Source organism: Dendrobates tinctorius, unplaced genomic scaffold, assembly GCF_039654945.1.
Source record: "Dendrobates tinctorius isolate UK_male_01 unplaced genomic scaffold, ASM3965494v1 ptg000086l, whole genome shotgun sequence".
Lineage (NCBI taxonomy): Eukaryota > Metazoa > Chordata > Amphibia > Anura > Dendrobatidae > Dendrobates > Dendrobates tinctorius.
Genome location: NW_027361754.1, coordinates 42,127,629 through 42,145,807, shown reverse-complemented (window position 1 = coordinate 42,145,807; position 18,179 = coordinate 42,127,629). Strand labels below are relative to the sequence as shown.

Below are 18,179 nucleotides of genomic sequence, written 5' to 3'. Positions count from 1 at the left end.
TTTTTTTTGCTCATTCGTTGGGTGACTCCTGGTGTGCTTACTAATGCTGATAATTGTGAACGAGTGTTCTATCAAATGCTTGTATCTTATTATCAGCCCGTTGAATTGTGACTTCCTTGGTCTGATCAATGCAATTATACATCAAATGTCATAGCAAGAAAGAAGTGATTTTTTAAGCTACATGCCATGATTAGAAAATCATTCTATGAGTAAAAGACATTTTTCTTCTATGCCTTTGGTCTTTTTATCAAGTTCTAAAAAAATTGTGGATTTTAAATTTGAAGACAGTATACTGGATCATATTTTTTTCTCATTGGAGCATCTCTGATCTGCCTGAGGTGGTTATTTATATACCTGGATTAACTATCCTATCTAAATCTTTAGATCTTCATGAAAATGTCACCTGTATGCTGTACCTGGAGTACATGGGTGTCATTTTAATATATTAGATCTGCCTAAGGAGGTCAGTGGTGATTTTTCGATGATTTTTCGATCTGCATGAAGATGTTATCTATATATCTGAACTACATTTTCCCTATTTTGCTTTTTTTATGTGCCTTAGCATGTCATCTACTGTATATCCCTAGTGTATTTTGTGTCTATTTTTTTTTGTGATATGCCTTAGGATGTCATCTATGTACCTGAACTACTTGGGTTCTATTTTAATATTTGTAATTAAAGGTACAAGCTATATATCTACACTGTGACCTATTTTTTTTTAGATCTGCCTTAAGATAACTCTATCTGAACCACTTATGTGCCATTTTATTTTTTAGATTTGGCTGAGGATGTCACCCATATACCTGATCTGCCTATTCACTTAAAGGATCCCTAATTTTAAAGTATAAACTTAAAAAAGTAGATTTTACATGAAAACTGCTATTATGCATGCGAACAAATGCAGAAAATTTATTTATAGTAACATGGACATTTTTATATTTTAAAAGCAAAAATAGAATTTGTAGACGTTAGTTTGAGCGTGACAGTAATTTATTCAAGGACCCAATAAAATAAACCATTTACAGTAAGTTAATAAATCTTTTATTAGGTAAGAGCAAATATAATACAGTCACTGTATATGCAAGTCTTAAATAATGATATGTGAATAATGTATTACTTCATTTTAGAAAAATGTTTTTTGAGATTTTGATTAGACTTGTCTTTTAGACTTGGATGCAGTTTTTAAATAAATCTTATTTAATTGGATTGTGTTATTTTTTTATTGTGTCATCATGATAAATGACAGAAGTACAACTTTCCTTCCCTTTACTCAAGGAATAGATTAATTTCCCTGTCATACTGCTAAATACCTTGCCCATCCTTTCACTCAGAACCCAATCCTTTGGCACTAGAGTTGAGCGACTTTGGTCGGATCGGGTTTCATGAAACAAAATTTGTTTCAGATGAAACTGGTCCGACTATGGCAAAAAAAGTCGGAGTTTCGTCCGAAACCAGACCCCAATGCAAGTCAATGGGGATTAAAAGTCGGCATTGAGTGGATGAATGTCATCCACTCAATGCCGACTTTTATTTCCCATTGACTTGCATTGGGGTTGGGTTTCGGACGAAACTCCGACTTTTTTTGCCCTACTCGGACCAGTTTCATCTGCAACAAATTTTGTTTCATGAAACCCGATCCAACCAAAGTTGCTGAACTCTATTTGGCACTCCACATATCCATTATGCTTTTGACAAATCACTTTCTGCAATGTTTCCTGTATTGTCGAATCCATTTAGGAAAACACAAATGGTTCATAAATTTGGCACCTTTTATTTGCACCATATAAATTATACACAATTCACCTTTGCTTTTTATAAATGTGCTCTATGGAGTTTCTTTCTTCATACTTAGGGAATCAGATCATGGGCGCCATGTAGACTGAACATGAAGACGTAAGGTGAAGATCAGAGCAAGAGGAAGCCAATAAGCCAACGGAGGACTAAGCAAAACTACGTTGCCAAAACAGATGAAGATAGTATAATATTATTATAATTTATAACCCATTCATGGGCCTAAAAGGAATCAAGAAAATTGGTGACTAACAGGTCATTATTTACCTTCATTCACAAGGTTACTACCTTCAGGAAATTTCTCGACTGTCCATGATCATCATTTAAAAGTTCACAGTGAATGCGTTAGTGTCTTCATATCAAAATTATGGGTTGTGGTATTATGAGCCATGTATCATGTATATGGTTTTTAATGTGTCTGTAAAAAGTGCCTGAATTTGAATATTTGGTGCAGTTTGAAGAAAATTGGATTTGCTTTGAATTAATTATGCTCATCTCTAGTAGCAACTGTTTTGCGCCAATGAAGACTTTCATAAATATTGTTCTCACAGTTACTATGCAAGATAATATCACTGATTTTGTACTTCCTTTCGTACTAACGCTAACGTCACATGACACCTCAGCTCTCACGTCCTATTTGTCTCTTTCTTTCTATCACTCTTGCAGAAGGTGAAGTTTGGAGATCACTGTCTATAGACAGAAAAGCAGTAAAATGTAAATCCATAGAAATATGACTATGTCCAAGTAATTAAGCACATGTAGAATGCAGTTACCTGGATTCTTCATTTGAGCAAGAGGTGTAGGGGGACAGGGGTGAGTGATATCATATCCTTGTGAACACCCTATAACTCTTGCATGGTTACATTTTAACTTTCAATTACTTATCATCATCAATGTGGACTGACAGTGCCAGATACAGTAGCTATAAAAAAAGATTAATTACCTCTCATGTCATTTCTGTATTAATACATTTCAGGCAGACAGATACAAGCACTATATCTCGCTGATTAAATACTTTATCTTTGCTGGAAAATTAAATATTAACTTGTTAACTATGTTAGTGATCATACCTGGAATGGATAAATAGCCAGTGTTCCCATTAACACAGATGCCATTAACTAACTTAATAGCTAACCAAGCACAGACACAACACAAATCAATGGCAGTACCTAAAACTAAAATATATATGCAATTATTAAAATCCAAAATGCTCTCTTCTATCTACTTCATATAGTAAATGGCACAATAATAGCAATGGTGCAGAAAAGGCAAATGGATAAAAATGTGCAAATAGCTAATATATTATCATCACACTCCTAAATTATGTCATTTTTAAGATTGGATTAGATGATAGATTGGCAGTGCAGTTAGATGACTATGCCATGCTTATGATACCGTGTAGCAAGCATTAAAAGGGTTTTCCGTATTTGCAAAATCAATGGCCTATTCTTAAAATACTGATTGGTGGGGATCTGACTTGGAGAGTTGACCCATCAGCTGTTTAAAAGGAATGCCATTGATTGTGGCCAGTGCTGCCACCATTTTTTACTGATATGTCACCTATATACCAGTGTTGTGTTGAGGATTGAAGTGTTATATTATTAATTTCAATAGAATAACACTATAATGCCAAGCACAACCACAGCCATGTAGATATGAAGGTAAAAGCTCAATGAGTACTGTAGCCCTCAAAATGGCCTGATCTTTGGCAGTGCTGAAAGTCTGATCCTCAACTGACCTAAGGATGGTCCATCAATGTTCCGAACTTGAAGAAAAGTTGGAGATAGGCATTCTGGTAGACCATGCTGCTGTGAAAAGAAGCAGCTCCAAGTGTGGTCTTACGCCAAGTAGCTTTTATTAATGCATTTCATGCTGAACCCTTTCTCGAAACTGAACTACATATGAACAAATGTTCTGAATTTGGAAAACCCTTTTAATATTAAGAAGATGTATGAACTGCAGATGAAGGACCTGTAGTAAAATAAGGTAGGTCTCTTACAGTCTAGGATGTCAGCTGAAGTTGGCATTTGTCATGACCGATTCTGCCAAAATTTGAATTCGGCAGTTCATTCGAAGTTGGCAAGGAATTTTGTATTTGCATCAAGTTCACTCTGTGTAAATCAAATCTACACTATGCTTCAAGTTCCCTCCAGACCTTAGAGCATAATAAAAATATGCTAAAAAAAAAACCATTGCTTGGAGTGCATTTCAGCCTAGTCATTACATGAGCCACCTAAGTTGCTGACTGGTGGAAGATGCCAAAGATGGCTCAGAGAAAATTGCATGTATGACTTGAATAAATAGTACAGGTGAGGTGACAGGTGAGAATTATTGTTTTTTAAATTTGCCATTCCTTTCCAACACTTATATTTCTGGCAACATTTTTGCTGAATTTGAGAGAAAGAAAATGCAAACAAAATTCTCATTTAAGAAAATCTGAATTCTTTGTGAAATTTGCGAAAAATTCAACTTGCCTTGAACCAGGCTATTCATGCCTAGCAGACATATCTCTTACACATGCTCTTGATACACCAAGGAGCACCCCAAAAAACTTACACATACATTAGTTCCACCCCTTTAGGACAATCCTTTGAAAAGCATACTGATTTGGAAATATAGAAAGAGGAGATGATAAGCATCCTACATGAAAAAACAAAAAGGTGCTAAAACACTCAGACAGGCAATAAATTACTAGCATGGGTTTTTCCACTAGTAAGTGTGATGCTATAAAGGAAGGTCTAAATATGGTCAAAACTGATACAAAATACAAAATCCATCATCATAAAAAAATTCAAAAAGTCTAAATTTGGTCAAAACTGATACAAAATGCAAAATCCATCATCATAAAAAGGGTCATGTAGCCAGATGGATAATTACTCAAATACCACAGAGACATTAGAAACCCCTCTTTGAGTTTGCATAATTTTCTGAAAAATTTTGCAATTTATTAAGCTAAAAAAATTCATTCTAATTTTACCAACTTTTCAGATTTCTAATGATAAATGTCTAATGCATAGTTACGTTTTACAGCAGAATTTAGATTGTTTCCAATTTCAAAGAGAAAAATCTTGGTACGACAGATCAAAAACTTGAGAGAAAGTCCATGATATGTCCTGATTAAATCCATCATGAGAGATACTTGTTGGGGATGAGGAGCACACCGAGGATCAGACTTAAAGCCATAGATACCAGACTGGATTGTTCTATAGAAGCTGCACTTGTGGTTTTTGCTACATGATGAGTTGTTACTGCAACGGAAATTACATTTTGAAAATTATTTTGTAGTTTCAGTAAGTTGTACTAAGTAAAAGTAGAAATACAATTTATTCACCAACTGTGAAAAGTTTTAAATTCGTCAACTTTTGAGTATACAAGTAGGTGGGAAAATGCACTGAACTGCTCAATTACGCCACGGTTGCCCTGAGCACATGTGCTTGGATTGACCAATCATTCTGTACTGACAGATTCTCTTTAAAGAAAATCACTACAATGACTGTTAAGGCAGCTAAGCCAAGATGGCTATCTCTTTAGCCATGTAAAAAAAAAATTATATATATATATATATATATATATATATATACAGTATATAGATACAATCAGAAATTAAAAATAGGCTAAAAAATAATATTAAAATAAATACTACAAAGATCTAAAATTATTTTAACAATTAATAAATTACAAAAATATATCACATTTTTGAATTTGCAGAAAACCCACCTTTGCTGGTAGCTTTAGTACCTTCTGTGTGGTTAGAAGTGGATGGTGCTAAAAAGAAAAAAACATATTGCATGTCATCTTTATTTTTTTTATTTGTTTAGTATTGTTAACGAATGACAAAGAAATGAAATGTAATCTTGGAGATTTTCTCCAACTAGTTTAATAACTACAGATGAATTATACATTTTGATAACGAGTAATGCTTCATTATATAGAGTTACGAAGTCTCTGAATGACTTTACATTACTCAACAACTTTACTTCTAAGAGCCCAAGTAGTTTTTTTACTGATACAAAACTAGACACGGTTAGCAGAGATGAGTGAATCGAACCAATGATGGCTACCGGCCGTTTTTCTGGATTTATGAGAACTGAATGGTAAAAGTCTTAAGCAAATTAATTTTGTTATGACGTGATTCACACGTTTATATGATCAATCTATTAGTATTGTAAGATGGCCACTGGACAGTTCATTGAGAGGAGATATGTATCCTTGAGACTGGTAGCCTCGGTGATGTAAGCCCAGAAAAGCAGGCTCCAGCACGTAGAGTGCTGAGGGAGTTAATAGGGCGTATCAACGTCCTTGAGAGGATATATGTATAATTGAGGCTGGTAGCCTCGGTGATGTAAGCCCAGAAAAGCCAGCTCCAGCACATAGAGTGCTGAGAGAGTTAATAGGATGTGTCAAAGGCTGGGTTTATGAGCAGTCAGAGAGATGGGTGGGACTGGATGATCACATATCTGTACCCCGGTGCCGGCACGGCAGCTATAAGGAAGTCTAGTTGTATCATTAGGGTGGTGTGTTCAAGGTGAAAAGGCCTTGCTTGTGTTGCTCAGTTTCTGCTAGAGGTTTGAGTGAAGGTCTGACATTTATATGGGTGAGCCCCGTGCTATACATGGACTGTTTATATTCAGTTTTGGTTCTGTTATACCTCTTGTACCCAGAAGAGGCTTTTTTGTTTTGTTAGGTTGGATGTTTTATGGACATTTAAGAAACCGCACATTTGTTTTGAACCAACAAACTGGACCCTTATGTGTCCACCAGCGTCTACCAGCGAGCCAATCTCTTAGGGTGGGGTTAGACTTGCGAGTGTGATGCGAGAAACTCACACGAGTCTCTTGCATCAATACTCGGCACTGCCACCGGCGGTTCGGACCGGAGCGTTCAGCTGCAAAGAAATACATGCAGCCGCACACTCCGGTCTCAAGTGCTGGCAGCAGTGCGGGGTTTGATGCAAGAGATTCGCGCGAGTGTCTCCCATCACACTCGCAAGTGTGGCCCCGGTCTTACAGTGTGTTCATGTGAAATGTAATAGAAAAGTGGGGTGACCCATACCGACTCAAGTAAAGTATACAATTTTAACCAGGCAAATGGTGGTAATTTTGAATCTAGGACCTAAATACACTTAACCATATATATCACATTTTTGAATTTGCAGAAAACCCACCTTTGCTGGTAGCTTTAGTACCTTCTGTGTGGTTAGAAGTGGATGGTGCTAAAAAGAAAAAAACATATTGCATGTCATCTTTATTTTTTTTATTTGTTTAGTATTGTTAACGAATGACAAAGAAATGAAATGTAATCTTGGAGATTTTCTCCAACTAGTTTAATAACTACAGATGAATTATACATTTTGATAACGAGTAATGCTTCATTATATAGAGTTACGAAGTCTCTGAATGACTTTACATTACTCAACAACTTTACTTCTAAGAGCCCAAGTAGTTTTTTTACTGATACAAAACTAGACACGGTTAGCAGAGATGAGTGAATCGAACCAATGATGGCTACCGGCCGTTTTTCTGGATTTATGAGAACTGAATGGTAAAAGTTAAGCAAATTAATTTTGTTATGACGTGATTCACACGTTTATATGATCAATCTATTAGTATTGTAAGATGGCCACTGGACAGTTCATTGAGAGGAGATATGTATCCTTGAGACTGGTAGCCTCGGTGATGTAAGTCCAGAAAAGCAGGCTCCAGCACGTAGAGTGCTGAGGGAGTTAATAGGGCGTATCAACGTCCTTGAGAGGATATATGTATAATTGAGGCTGGTAGCCTCGGTGATGTAAGCCCAGAAAAGCCAGCTCCAGCACATAGAGTGCTGAGAGAGTTAATAGGATGTGTCAAAGGCTGGGTTTATGAGCAGTCAGAGAGATGGGTGGGACTGGATGATCACATATCTGTACCCCGGTGCCGGCACGGCAGCTATAAGGAAGTCTAGTTGTATCATTAGGGTGGTGTGTTCAAGGTGAAAAGGCCTTGCTTGTGTTGCTCAGTTTCTGCTAGAGGTTTGAGTGAAGGTCTGACATTTATATGGGTGAGCCCCGTGCTATACATGGACTGTTTATATTCAGTTTTGGTTCTGTTATACCTCTTGTACCCAGAAGAGGCTTTTTTGTTTTGTTAGGTTGGATGTTTTATGGACATTTAAGAAACCGCACATTTGTTTTGAACCAACAAACTGGACCCTTATGTGTCCACCAGCGTCTACCAGCGAGCCAATCTCTTAGGGTGGGGTTAGACTTGCGAGTGTGATGCGAGAAACTCACACGAGTCTCTTGCATCAATACTCGGCACTGCCACCGGCGGTTCGGACCGGAGCGTTCAGCTGCAAAGAAATACATGCAGCCGCACACTCCGGTCTCAAGTGCTGGCAGCAGTGCGGGGTTTGATGCAAGAGATTCGCGCGAGTGTCTCCCATCACACTCGCAAGTGTGGCCCCGGTCTTACAGTGTGTTCATGTGAAATGTAATAGAAAAGTGGGGTGACCCATACCGACTCAAGTAAAGTATACAATTTTAACCAGGCAAATGGTGGTAATTTTGAATCTAGGACCTAAATACACTTAACCACAGAGTCATATTGTAGACTTAAATGACTTCAGTGTTTTTAGTAGCCATTACTACAAGAATATTCTTCGACTTCATATATAATTGGATTATACTCTGAAAAAAGCAAGTAACTTAACACCCGGTTTCTTAGCTTTACTAACCTTTCGTTGTATTGACATCTGGGCTAGAATCTAAAAAATATGAAAAAAAAAATCAGCTTATATTTAATTTGATAGCATACAAAAACATGTATTTGGAGCTTGTCAGCAACATCTCTGTAATTCCAATTGACTTAACATAGGGCTTTGATGAAGCTTAGCCAATATATGCCGTCCACCTAGAGATAGATTACCATGCTTTCCATAATGTAAAACCAGAGTCATAGCTAGACTTTCAATCACGTGGGGGAACAATTCAATTCTCTAAAACATTCCTGTTGTTAAATACCGTTGCCAAATAGGGGCATAATCATTGCGGGCGCAGAGGGTGAAACCTTGATCGGGCCCATGCAGGAAAGAGCCGCCAATGCCAACCCCTATTTCACCTGGATGTGCATTCTCAGATGCACATTCAGCTGAATTGTATTCCAGTGAAGAGATGTTCCAGTTCCAATACATGCCGCCGACCAATGAGAGGATGGCAGCTGATTTTGGCTTGCACGTCATTAGAGGCACATGGCAGTGATTTCATGCCCTGCCATCTAGAGGCTACAGAAGAGGATGCCACATGTCATAGAAGTGGGTAGGTAAGAATAATCATTTTTTTTTTAAAATGTGCTGTAGAGGAATGAAGGACAATATTATTGGCAGGGGTTCCAGATGGGGGACATTGTTATAGTATGGGACTCAGGATCAAAGGGGGCATTATTACAGGAATGGGCCAGGAGATGTACATTATTGCTGGAAGGGGTCTAGGAAGGGGGATATTATCCCAGGAAAGGGCCCAGGTTAGGGGATATTATACTAGGAGGGCCCAGTACAAGGGACATCATAACAGGAAGTGGCCCAGGAAGGGAAACATTAATTCAGAACAAGGACATTATTACTGGAAGGGAAAAGGATGGTGGACATAATTACAGAAATGAACCAAGACAGAGGCATTATTGCATGGGGGGAGAATGTGCATGTTTTTCTAGGCAAACCATTAAAATGCCAAAAAGGAGATGTTTATTGCATGCTAGTTCAACAGAATGACATTTTGATGCCCATTAATAAAATATAATATATTCTATTATTATGATACAATACTAGAAGGAAACTCACCTTCGCGTAAGATTTCATGTAAAATGAAAGTATTTGGTTTATTTTGCAAATATGCCCTTTACAAGTAAAAACAAAAGAAACATATTATCAGCTTCAGACCAATAATATTTAAGCATCTTATACCCTTTATATAGTTGTGAACAATTGAGTAACTTGTAGCTGTTTCTTTCAACTCCCATAGAGAGCCACTGCCGGACTCCTATGGTGGCAGCTTATCACCCGGCTGAACAAAATACTGGCCGCTGAAATCCTAATAGCTAGATCATTTGCTTCCCTAACGTCAACTTTTTGGGTAGAGATGGGATACCTCCATACATATAAGACTGTCTGCCAATCCCTCTGTTATTGATGAGTTTGGCTGACTTTATCTTGTATGAGGGCTGCATATTCTGTATATTGTGGTTCTTGTGCCTGATAACTTTGCCATTTCTAAAGATCTGAGAAAAGTGTAAATCTTATTCAGTCTTTTTTTAATTTTAACTAGACCCCACTTTTTGGACAAAATTCATTTTTATTGCATCTTCATAACATTGGAGCCTTCAAATCCTCTGCACGAATGTATGAATAAAGAGGACCACAGACATGTCAATTTAAGTAACTACTTTTGTTCCCAGACTTCTCTGTATAAGTGTGTATACAGACATGGCTGTCGCTCAGGACCGCCTACTGGGCTCCTAAGCATAGAATGAATTAATAAAATAGAAGTTATACCATAACTTTTCACACAAATCTATATATGTATTTTGTCAGCTCCTTCTGGTCTATACCATGATGCCCAAAGATTAGCCATCAAGTCCAATCTGATGTATGCCCTTTTCACATTGGCCAACACTCTTAGGAAGACCATACATATTAGGTGGCTGTTGGCCGAAAGATTGATCAGCCAATAGTGATCTGAGCTCTCCCATGCACAGGAGTGCTTGTTCGGCTGAATGCTCCAGTGTTCTCTATTAGAAAGTCGCCGATTGACATGTCGGTCGGTGGTTTATCTCTGAGAGAACAATGCAATCGGCAGTCCGAAATTGGACATGTGCGATCAACATCTCTCCCGACCATCTAGAGTTTGACTTACAGTAACAAGGTTTTGAAAATAATAAGGGAGGGACACACTAAAAAGTTCTTTCTTTGTCAAGGAGTGCCATAATAAGTGCCTGCCAGCATTTAAATTCTTTTTTCCTGTTCAGATAAACTATCGGGTTTATGCAAAAATTAGAGATCATTTTCTTCCTGAGTTAAAAGTTTTGCTTTGTGAAGAACACTCCTGCTCCATGTTAAGAGGGGCTTCGAGGACCCACAAAAGGTCCCAAATATTTTAGAATAGCCACTTACTTAATTGTAACACTTGTTACGTTGACTGGTGAAGTCCATGTTGTGTCGATGTGTTGGCTGCTGAAGGAATGGTTAATGAACAAGGGACTTCCATCACAGCTATCATTTTGTGTTGACCATTTTCCTGCTGAGACGGACCCGATAACAGCTTGAAAGAGGACTGTGAAATCGCCAGCTCCTTTCAACTGAACTAGAAAAAGGAAAAAATTCTATGTTAATGACGGGTGTATCAAAAGTCCAAGTTTACTCTAAAGTAGTGCACTACACTACATAAATAGGCAACTAATTTAGAAGATGCTTCTTAAAAAGGGTTGTACCAAGTATATGAGTTTTTCCCATCAATTGGTTAATGGATATAGGATAACGTATCGCCTGCTGGGTGATGTGACTACTAGGACCATTAATAATCCCAAGAGCAGACCCATCTAAATGATATAGTGTTTGAGAATGTGCAGTGCACCTTCACTCCATTTGTTTTCTCTAGGACTGCTATAGTCAATGAAGGGAACAGAAGCACATATGTTTGACCATCGATCCGATGTTCTTATGATCATCATTGATCCTAGTGGTCAGACCTCTAAAAATCAATAATTCATCCCTTACCTATCAATAGGGAATAACTTATATGCTTAGTACAATCCCTTTAAATAGGCTATAGCGGGAATCTGTCACTCCATGAAAATTCAAATGAAATTACTTAAACATGTATCGTTATATCAGGGACTTGCACTTCAGAGCTTTAATTTCTTTGAAGAAGTGTTTTATTTCGTATGCACATGATAGAGGTTAGGTGCGTCCTTAACGTGGCTCAGTGCACCACTACATACACATAATTTGCATTTTTGCGACGTCGTCACTGCAAGGGGTTTCAATGGTCAATCAGTTAAACGATTTTTAAGTTATCCCCTATCCTATTACACTGGACCACCAATGCACACAAATCTTGCCACATATCGAAAAGCCAAAAATAGATAACGAAAATCATGCCCCTGTAGTTAAGCAAAACTATAAAACAACAAAGACTTAAAAAAACTAACATAAAAATGGTAAAAAAAATCTATAATAAACTGGGTGCAAAATGCAAACTAAAATACCTGAAATATAAAAACTTTTATATAAATAATGGTGCAAAAAGAATGACAAATAAGTATCAGTTTGCATCAGAAAATTGCCTAACTTTTACATTGTACCAAGGATGAGCTTTAATTCTTGATCTCAAATAACTCCTTTAAAAAAAGTGCTAGAATTATAGAAGTTATATGTGTAAGGCTTAACATTTTGATGAGATAGATATGTAATATAAATTACAAGAACAAGCAAATCCAATAAAAGCTAATTATTAAATTTGGGCAGGGGGATGAAAAAACTAGAACAACATGTCCTGGGTGTGAGCATTACCTAGCAGCTTCCAAAAACTGCCGCAAAGTGCACGGTAATAGTAAAAGCAGTGGTTAGTTTTCGTTATGCAATCTTCTCTCTGTATAATTGCATACTACTGCATATAGTAGTAACAATCATTCTAAAAATATATTAATTGGCGGTAGTAGTTTACAACCTCAACCATATTAAATCAGTTTTTATGTAATAACTTATAAACGTGAAGATTTTATGGCAAAAAAACCTTCATGTGAATAAAGGAGAACAATAAAAAGCAATAAACTTTAATTACATGTTACATTCACTGTTACATTGCTTGTAAATGCAATGCCCTACACTGAGCTACTGGCAGACATGGGCTTTATACTTCAATTAAGCCTTAGCTGCAATATCAGCCACAGCCACTGAATAAAAGTGGCACTGTTTCACAAAAACACATTTTAAGGGGTCTGTCCGACAGTAAAATAATTTTATTTTAGGCATGGATTGATTGAAAACAACAAATGGTGGCACTCTCATCTTCCAGGGGGCCTTGCTACGGAGGTCTTTTGCTCTGCAAGCAATATCTGCAGCAAACAGTTGTCTAGAAGAGCAAGTCATTGGATATTTCTCTGATGAAGTTTACTTCTAGTCACCTGACCACTGCAGACAATCACAGACTTTAGGCTTTCGGCACTGCTATGAATTTCCAGAGTGTTTAAGCTAGAACCATGGGATTGCCTCCATTTGTCATTTTCAAACAATCCATACTTAAAAAAATGTAGCTGTCAGACAACCTCTTTCAGACAATTGCTTTGATGATGTAAATCTGTATGTAACCCCTTTATGACCTACGACATATTAGGTACTTCATAGGTCAACTCCCCCACTTTTTTCAGCAGATGACAGCTGATCTGTCAGCCTCTTTAAGCTCTGACAGCAGCATTTAACTCGATCAAACTAGATGGGCGTCATTGGTTTCGCCCATCGGTGCCCCGTCACATGACCGCGGGGCGCTGATGGGTTGTACCACAAGTGATCAGATGATCAAATATTCTAGTCTCCCATAGAGAATATTGAAGCAAGTTTAAAGTAATATACATAAAAACTATTAAAAAATTGTTAAAAATCAAAAGTTCAAATCACCCCCCTTTTGCCTCGTTCAAAATAAAGCAATAAAAAATACACAAATTGGGTATCACTGAGTTCAGAAATGCCCTGTCTATCAAAGCAGAAAAATAATTAACCTGATTGCTAAACGGCGTAACAAGAAAAAAAAACACCCGAATTACGTTTTTTTAGTTGCCGCAACATTGCAATAAAATGGTTGATCAAAGCATCGCATTTACCTCCAAATGGTATCAGTAAAAACATCAGCTAGGAGGACAAAAAATTATCCCTCACCCAGCCCCAGATCCCAAGCAACGGAGATGCTACTGGTCTCGATATACGGCGATGTTTTTTTACAAATTTTGGAATTTTTGCTACCACTTAAATAAAAAAGAACCTGCACATGTTTGGTATCAGCGAGCTCATACTGACCTGGAGAATAAAAATGGCAGGTCAGTTATAGCATTTAGTGAACATGATTAAAAAAAAACAGTTGCAGAGTTTATTTAACTTTTTTTGCAATTTCACCTCATTTGGAATTTTTTTTTCCTATTTTCCAGTACATGACATGTTAAAACCAAAGTTGTTGTTCAAAAGTGCAAGTCGTCCTGCAAAAAACATTCCCTCATACAGCCATATTGATGGAAAAAAAAAAATGGCTCTGGGAAGAAGGAGAGCAAAATATGAAAACGGAAAAATGGAAAACCCCAAGGTGTTAAAGCGGTTAAGCTTGCAACAATAGATGTAGGGCCGGGGTCACACTTGCAGCTGCAATGCGAGAAACTCACGCAAGTCTCTCGCATCAATACCCGGCACTGCTGCTGGCACTCGGGACTGGAGCGCTCAGCTGCATAGAAATACATGCAGCCATACACTCCAATCCCGAGTGCCGGCGGCAGTGTCGAGTTATTGATGCGAGACACAAACAGCCATAATGAGGCCACAGTTTAATGACCGTGTTATAGTCACATCACCAACCCAAGATCACTCACAATTATATAGTTTAGGTGAACCATGAGAAGGTCTTGGACTTATGACTGTAACATTCTTGGTAATTTTGACCTCTTTTTAGCCACCTGGAAGTGACACCTCCAACCATTGTGCCATAAATAGTTGTTAATGTTCTTCATCTATCAAAAATACATCTTCTCCAAGCCCTATGCTAGGTTCTACAGTGAGAGATGTAGGGTTGGATGGCAAGATTTTGCATGCAATTCCAATGACAAAAAAATTGATCCTTGGTCTTTTCCTCCAACCTGATTGTGACGTCAAGAATCCTTATCAACAACACGTCCACTAGTTTGTTGAAAGTTTACTTCCTAAGTATACATTAGTTTTTGTATGCCCTAAACCCAGGTCATTGATGACATAACAAGTTGATTGGTGCTCGTTTTACTCCCATCATCAACCATATACTACCGGTATGAGGACTGATACTATCATCGTTTGTACAACAGTTTACACAAGGTGATGTCCTGCCGACAAATAATGATTTTATTCTTTGTCAGTTAATCAGTGATTTATATGGGATGATTATCAAGAATGTTTCTTCTGCTGATCATAAGCTCATGCTAAAGGATCTTACTGTGGGAAAGGAAATTTTTCTTTCAAGGAAGAAGAAATGGCAATAATAGAAATTCTTATTATAATAATAATAATAATAATACAAATAATGTATGTGGTGCCATTGTATTCTGCAGGAAGAATGAAGAATTTATTCATGGATACATCCTTGAAGAACATCAAGATCGAAGCAGAAGATTGGACATGTTGGAGAAATACTACTCATAATGTCAACTCAGCTTGATGACTACTAATACCTCCATGATTCCTACTGATATCTAGAGATGTGTACATTTTGTTGTTGGGTGACCTTGATAAAGCATTGCTAGCTCTGCTTGTAAAAAGAGTTGAGGCAAAAGAGTATGGTGATCTGAGGTAAAATATATTACATTAATTTAATTTTTTGCTATCATTTTTGTCTATGATATTCTATGGGCTCAGTAGATAAATGCGTTCAAGAGAATTTCACGACTTTACATTGAAAGTGAAAAGATGCAAAAAACCTGTCTGGTGCCGGCACTTCCAAAAATTATATTGTGTGCTGTAGCGCCGGCAACAGACTGTTTCTTTGCATCTTTTCACTTTCACCTGCAGACGATTGAGGATTGCCTCGTGGACCAGGAGCCATGCAGCAGACAGATTAAACAGGACCTTGGTTGGGATCCCCTCAGGGTCATCACGCTGTTTCCTCAACCCCAGTCTGGAGAGTGCATCAGCTTTGCACTTTTATTTGTGATATTTTTATTATTGCGCTTAGATCCTGGGGCAGTGTTGTCCCTTTTATGTTCCCTATCCTCAGGGTATTTTATGAAAGACATTACATTGAAGGTAGAGACCAAATGAAGTGGTAGCAGCAGCTACATCTGTAATTATATCTACAGTAGGTCTTCATACTTAGCCTAACTGGCTCAATCAATTTTATTGTGGCACATCTGGAAACCTATGAAATAAATATTGTCAAAATTCTAAAAATTCTTTAAAAAATATTTTAAAATCCTACAAAAATTTTAATTATCGATAAAATGTTACTTTCTTTTCACATGTACTGAAAATCAGACTTAATGTATCTCGACTGTATAAAGAAATGAATGGAAATGAACATGATACTGTATATATAGAATTTCTGTGCATCTGACTTTCCATCCAATCCACCATACAATGTATTATTATTATTAAATTAATTATTAATTACTACTATTAAAATATATTAATTATAAAATAATAATAATAACTAATAATAAGTTAGTATTGAATGCATAGAGATCTGCATATTGTACCAGTTCACTGTGCATGTACAGTATAACACATTCGATTTTCCTACTTGGGAAGATCACAAAGTTATCGAAACTTCTTAAATAAACTTCAACATCTGACAAGATTCAACAAGATGTTATGACTATGAGCTTTGATGAGGTATACAAGAATAGTTGAAAAACTAGAATCAGCAGGTTCACTTACCGCTGTAATTTGCATTGCTGGAAAGTTTATCAGGAGAAACAGTCAAGTTAAAATTTGAGAGGCTGTCATTCTTCAAATTGGCATTCAATATACTTTCACACAGGACGGTGATATTTTCTCCAGAGACATCAGAAGCCCCTAAACCAATGAAAAGGAGGAAAGCAAGAAATCCGCTGTGTGCCATTGGTGATGGGGAGATTATTCCTGTGTAATGAGAGCACACCAGCACTGAGAAAGCACTGACTTGGAAATGCTGGACCTTTTATCCAGGTGTTTCCATGCAAATGAAGGGCAGGTCTAATTCCCTTGGCTTTGTGATGTGAACGGCCAAGGGCTTGTTAATGAGGATAGTCATTCATTAACTCAGCAGAAATCATGAAGGAAGTAATTTAATGTGTGATGACTTTTATAGAGTTTCAAGAAAGTTTCTGCCGGGTGGTTAACAGTATGGAAAAACTGAAGAGCAGTGGGTTTTCAACAAGGGTCTCTCCATCTGTCTATCTCTATCTCTCTCTCCTGCAACTCCCAGATTTTGGTCATAGCTCTGAGGTTTGAGATTACTGCTATGAAAGAGCTCATGATGACTAATTGACAATGTTACACTATCAGTTATGTACATCAAAAATAAGGGAACGGTAAGACATATTTTGGTGTTTGTAGTCCATGTCCCCTAAGAACCTGACTTTATTCCCATCTGGAGCCTCTGGCTTTCAGACCGGTTAATCTTCAGTAACCATCCCCTGCTGTAACCATGCCCCCGTCACTGACTGACATACCGCTCAGTGTTAGGGGCTGGCGGAACGCACCAAATAATAAAGATGGTATTTAGGTGCGTTTGCATCCTGGGGTCCACCGTGCAGAGGTGTTAACTGCTGCTCGGTAATGGCGGACGTTATATGGTGGCATAATATACGAACACACGGGATTAACTTCACTCAGTGTGTACAGAGGCGGACTCTGTTACCTCACAGAGCCACACAACGATCAAATATAAATGCTGTAGCCTGTTTATGCTCACAGAGCTCGGCAATGTGAGCGCTAGTGTATAGTCACAGGACTCTGCCCCAGAGGCACAGGGTTAGAGTCCCTCTAGAACACTAGTGCTAGGTGCCACAGCTGCGGTTCCAGAGAGAGCAAGTGAAATATAACCACACAAGGTGCGCGCTGCACCACTCTGGCGGACACCACTAACCTCCCTGATTAGGGCAAGGAAATAGCACAACTTGTGCACGGCGCCACTACTGGTGGTTGCAGCTAATTGAGGCGGTACAAGGTGCCTTGTGCTGGCGCTAAGTAAGGTGCTGTGAGTAGGAAGTAGTGTTGAGCGATACCACCCGATACTGAAAAATATCGTATCGGAATGGATCGGCTGATCTAAAAAAAGTATCGCGTATCGCCGATTCCGATCCCGGAAGTCCCATTCAAGTCAATGGAACAGAAATATCGGAATTAAAAAAAAACCCTTTCTTTCCCTGTTGGTTAATTCTACATGGAGGAAAACAACTAATATTAATGTAGAATGTATTGTGGGAGGTGTAGGAGACATTAAAGCCATAGAGCTTTAGCCCAATCAAATGGAATAGCATGAATTTTTTTTTTTTAAAGACGTTCGTAGTTACAAAGATATTGACTATGTTAAAGTCTTTAATTTTTTGTCAGATATGTATGTTTCACTACTTCCATGCTCTTCACCTTCTTTTTTTACTTCTCCCACACTTTCTCCTTCATCATCTTCAGCAGCAGCAGTATCTTCTTAT

The 18,179-nt window shown here is 37.8% G+C and overlaps 1 protein-coding gene across 1 annotated transcript; it reads right to left on the bottom strand.

Annotated features, from left to right (window-relative positions):
* Nucleotides 1-1,751: 1,751 nt before the first annotated feature.
* On the bottom strand, nt 1,752-16,672 carry LOC141097844 (uncharacterized). Its single transcript, XM_073585313.1, has 7 exons — nt 16,423-16,672; nt 10,936-11,125; nt 9,607-9,662; nt 8,506-8,535; nt 6,956-7,003; nt 5,509-5,556; nt 1,752-5,039 (listed from the first exon to the last, which is right to left on the bottom strand). The coding sequence occupies exons 1-7, from the start codon at nt 16,604-16,606 to the stop codon at nt 4,918-4,920; spliced, it is 678 nt and encodes a 225-aa protein (XP_073441414.1). The 5' UTR covers nt 16,607-16,672; the 3' UTR covers nt 1,752-4,917.
* Between the last annotated feature and the right edge of the window lie 1,507 nt (nt 16,673-18,179).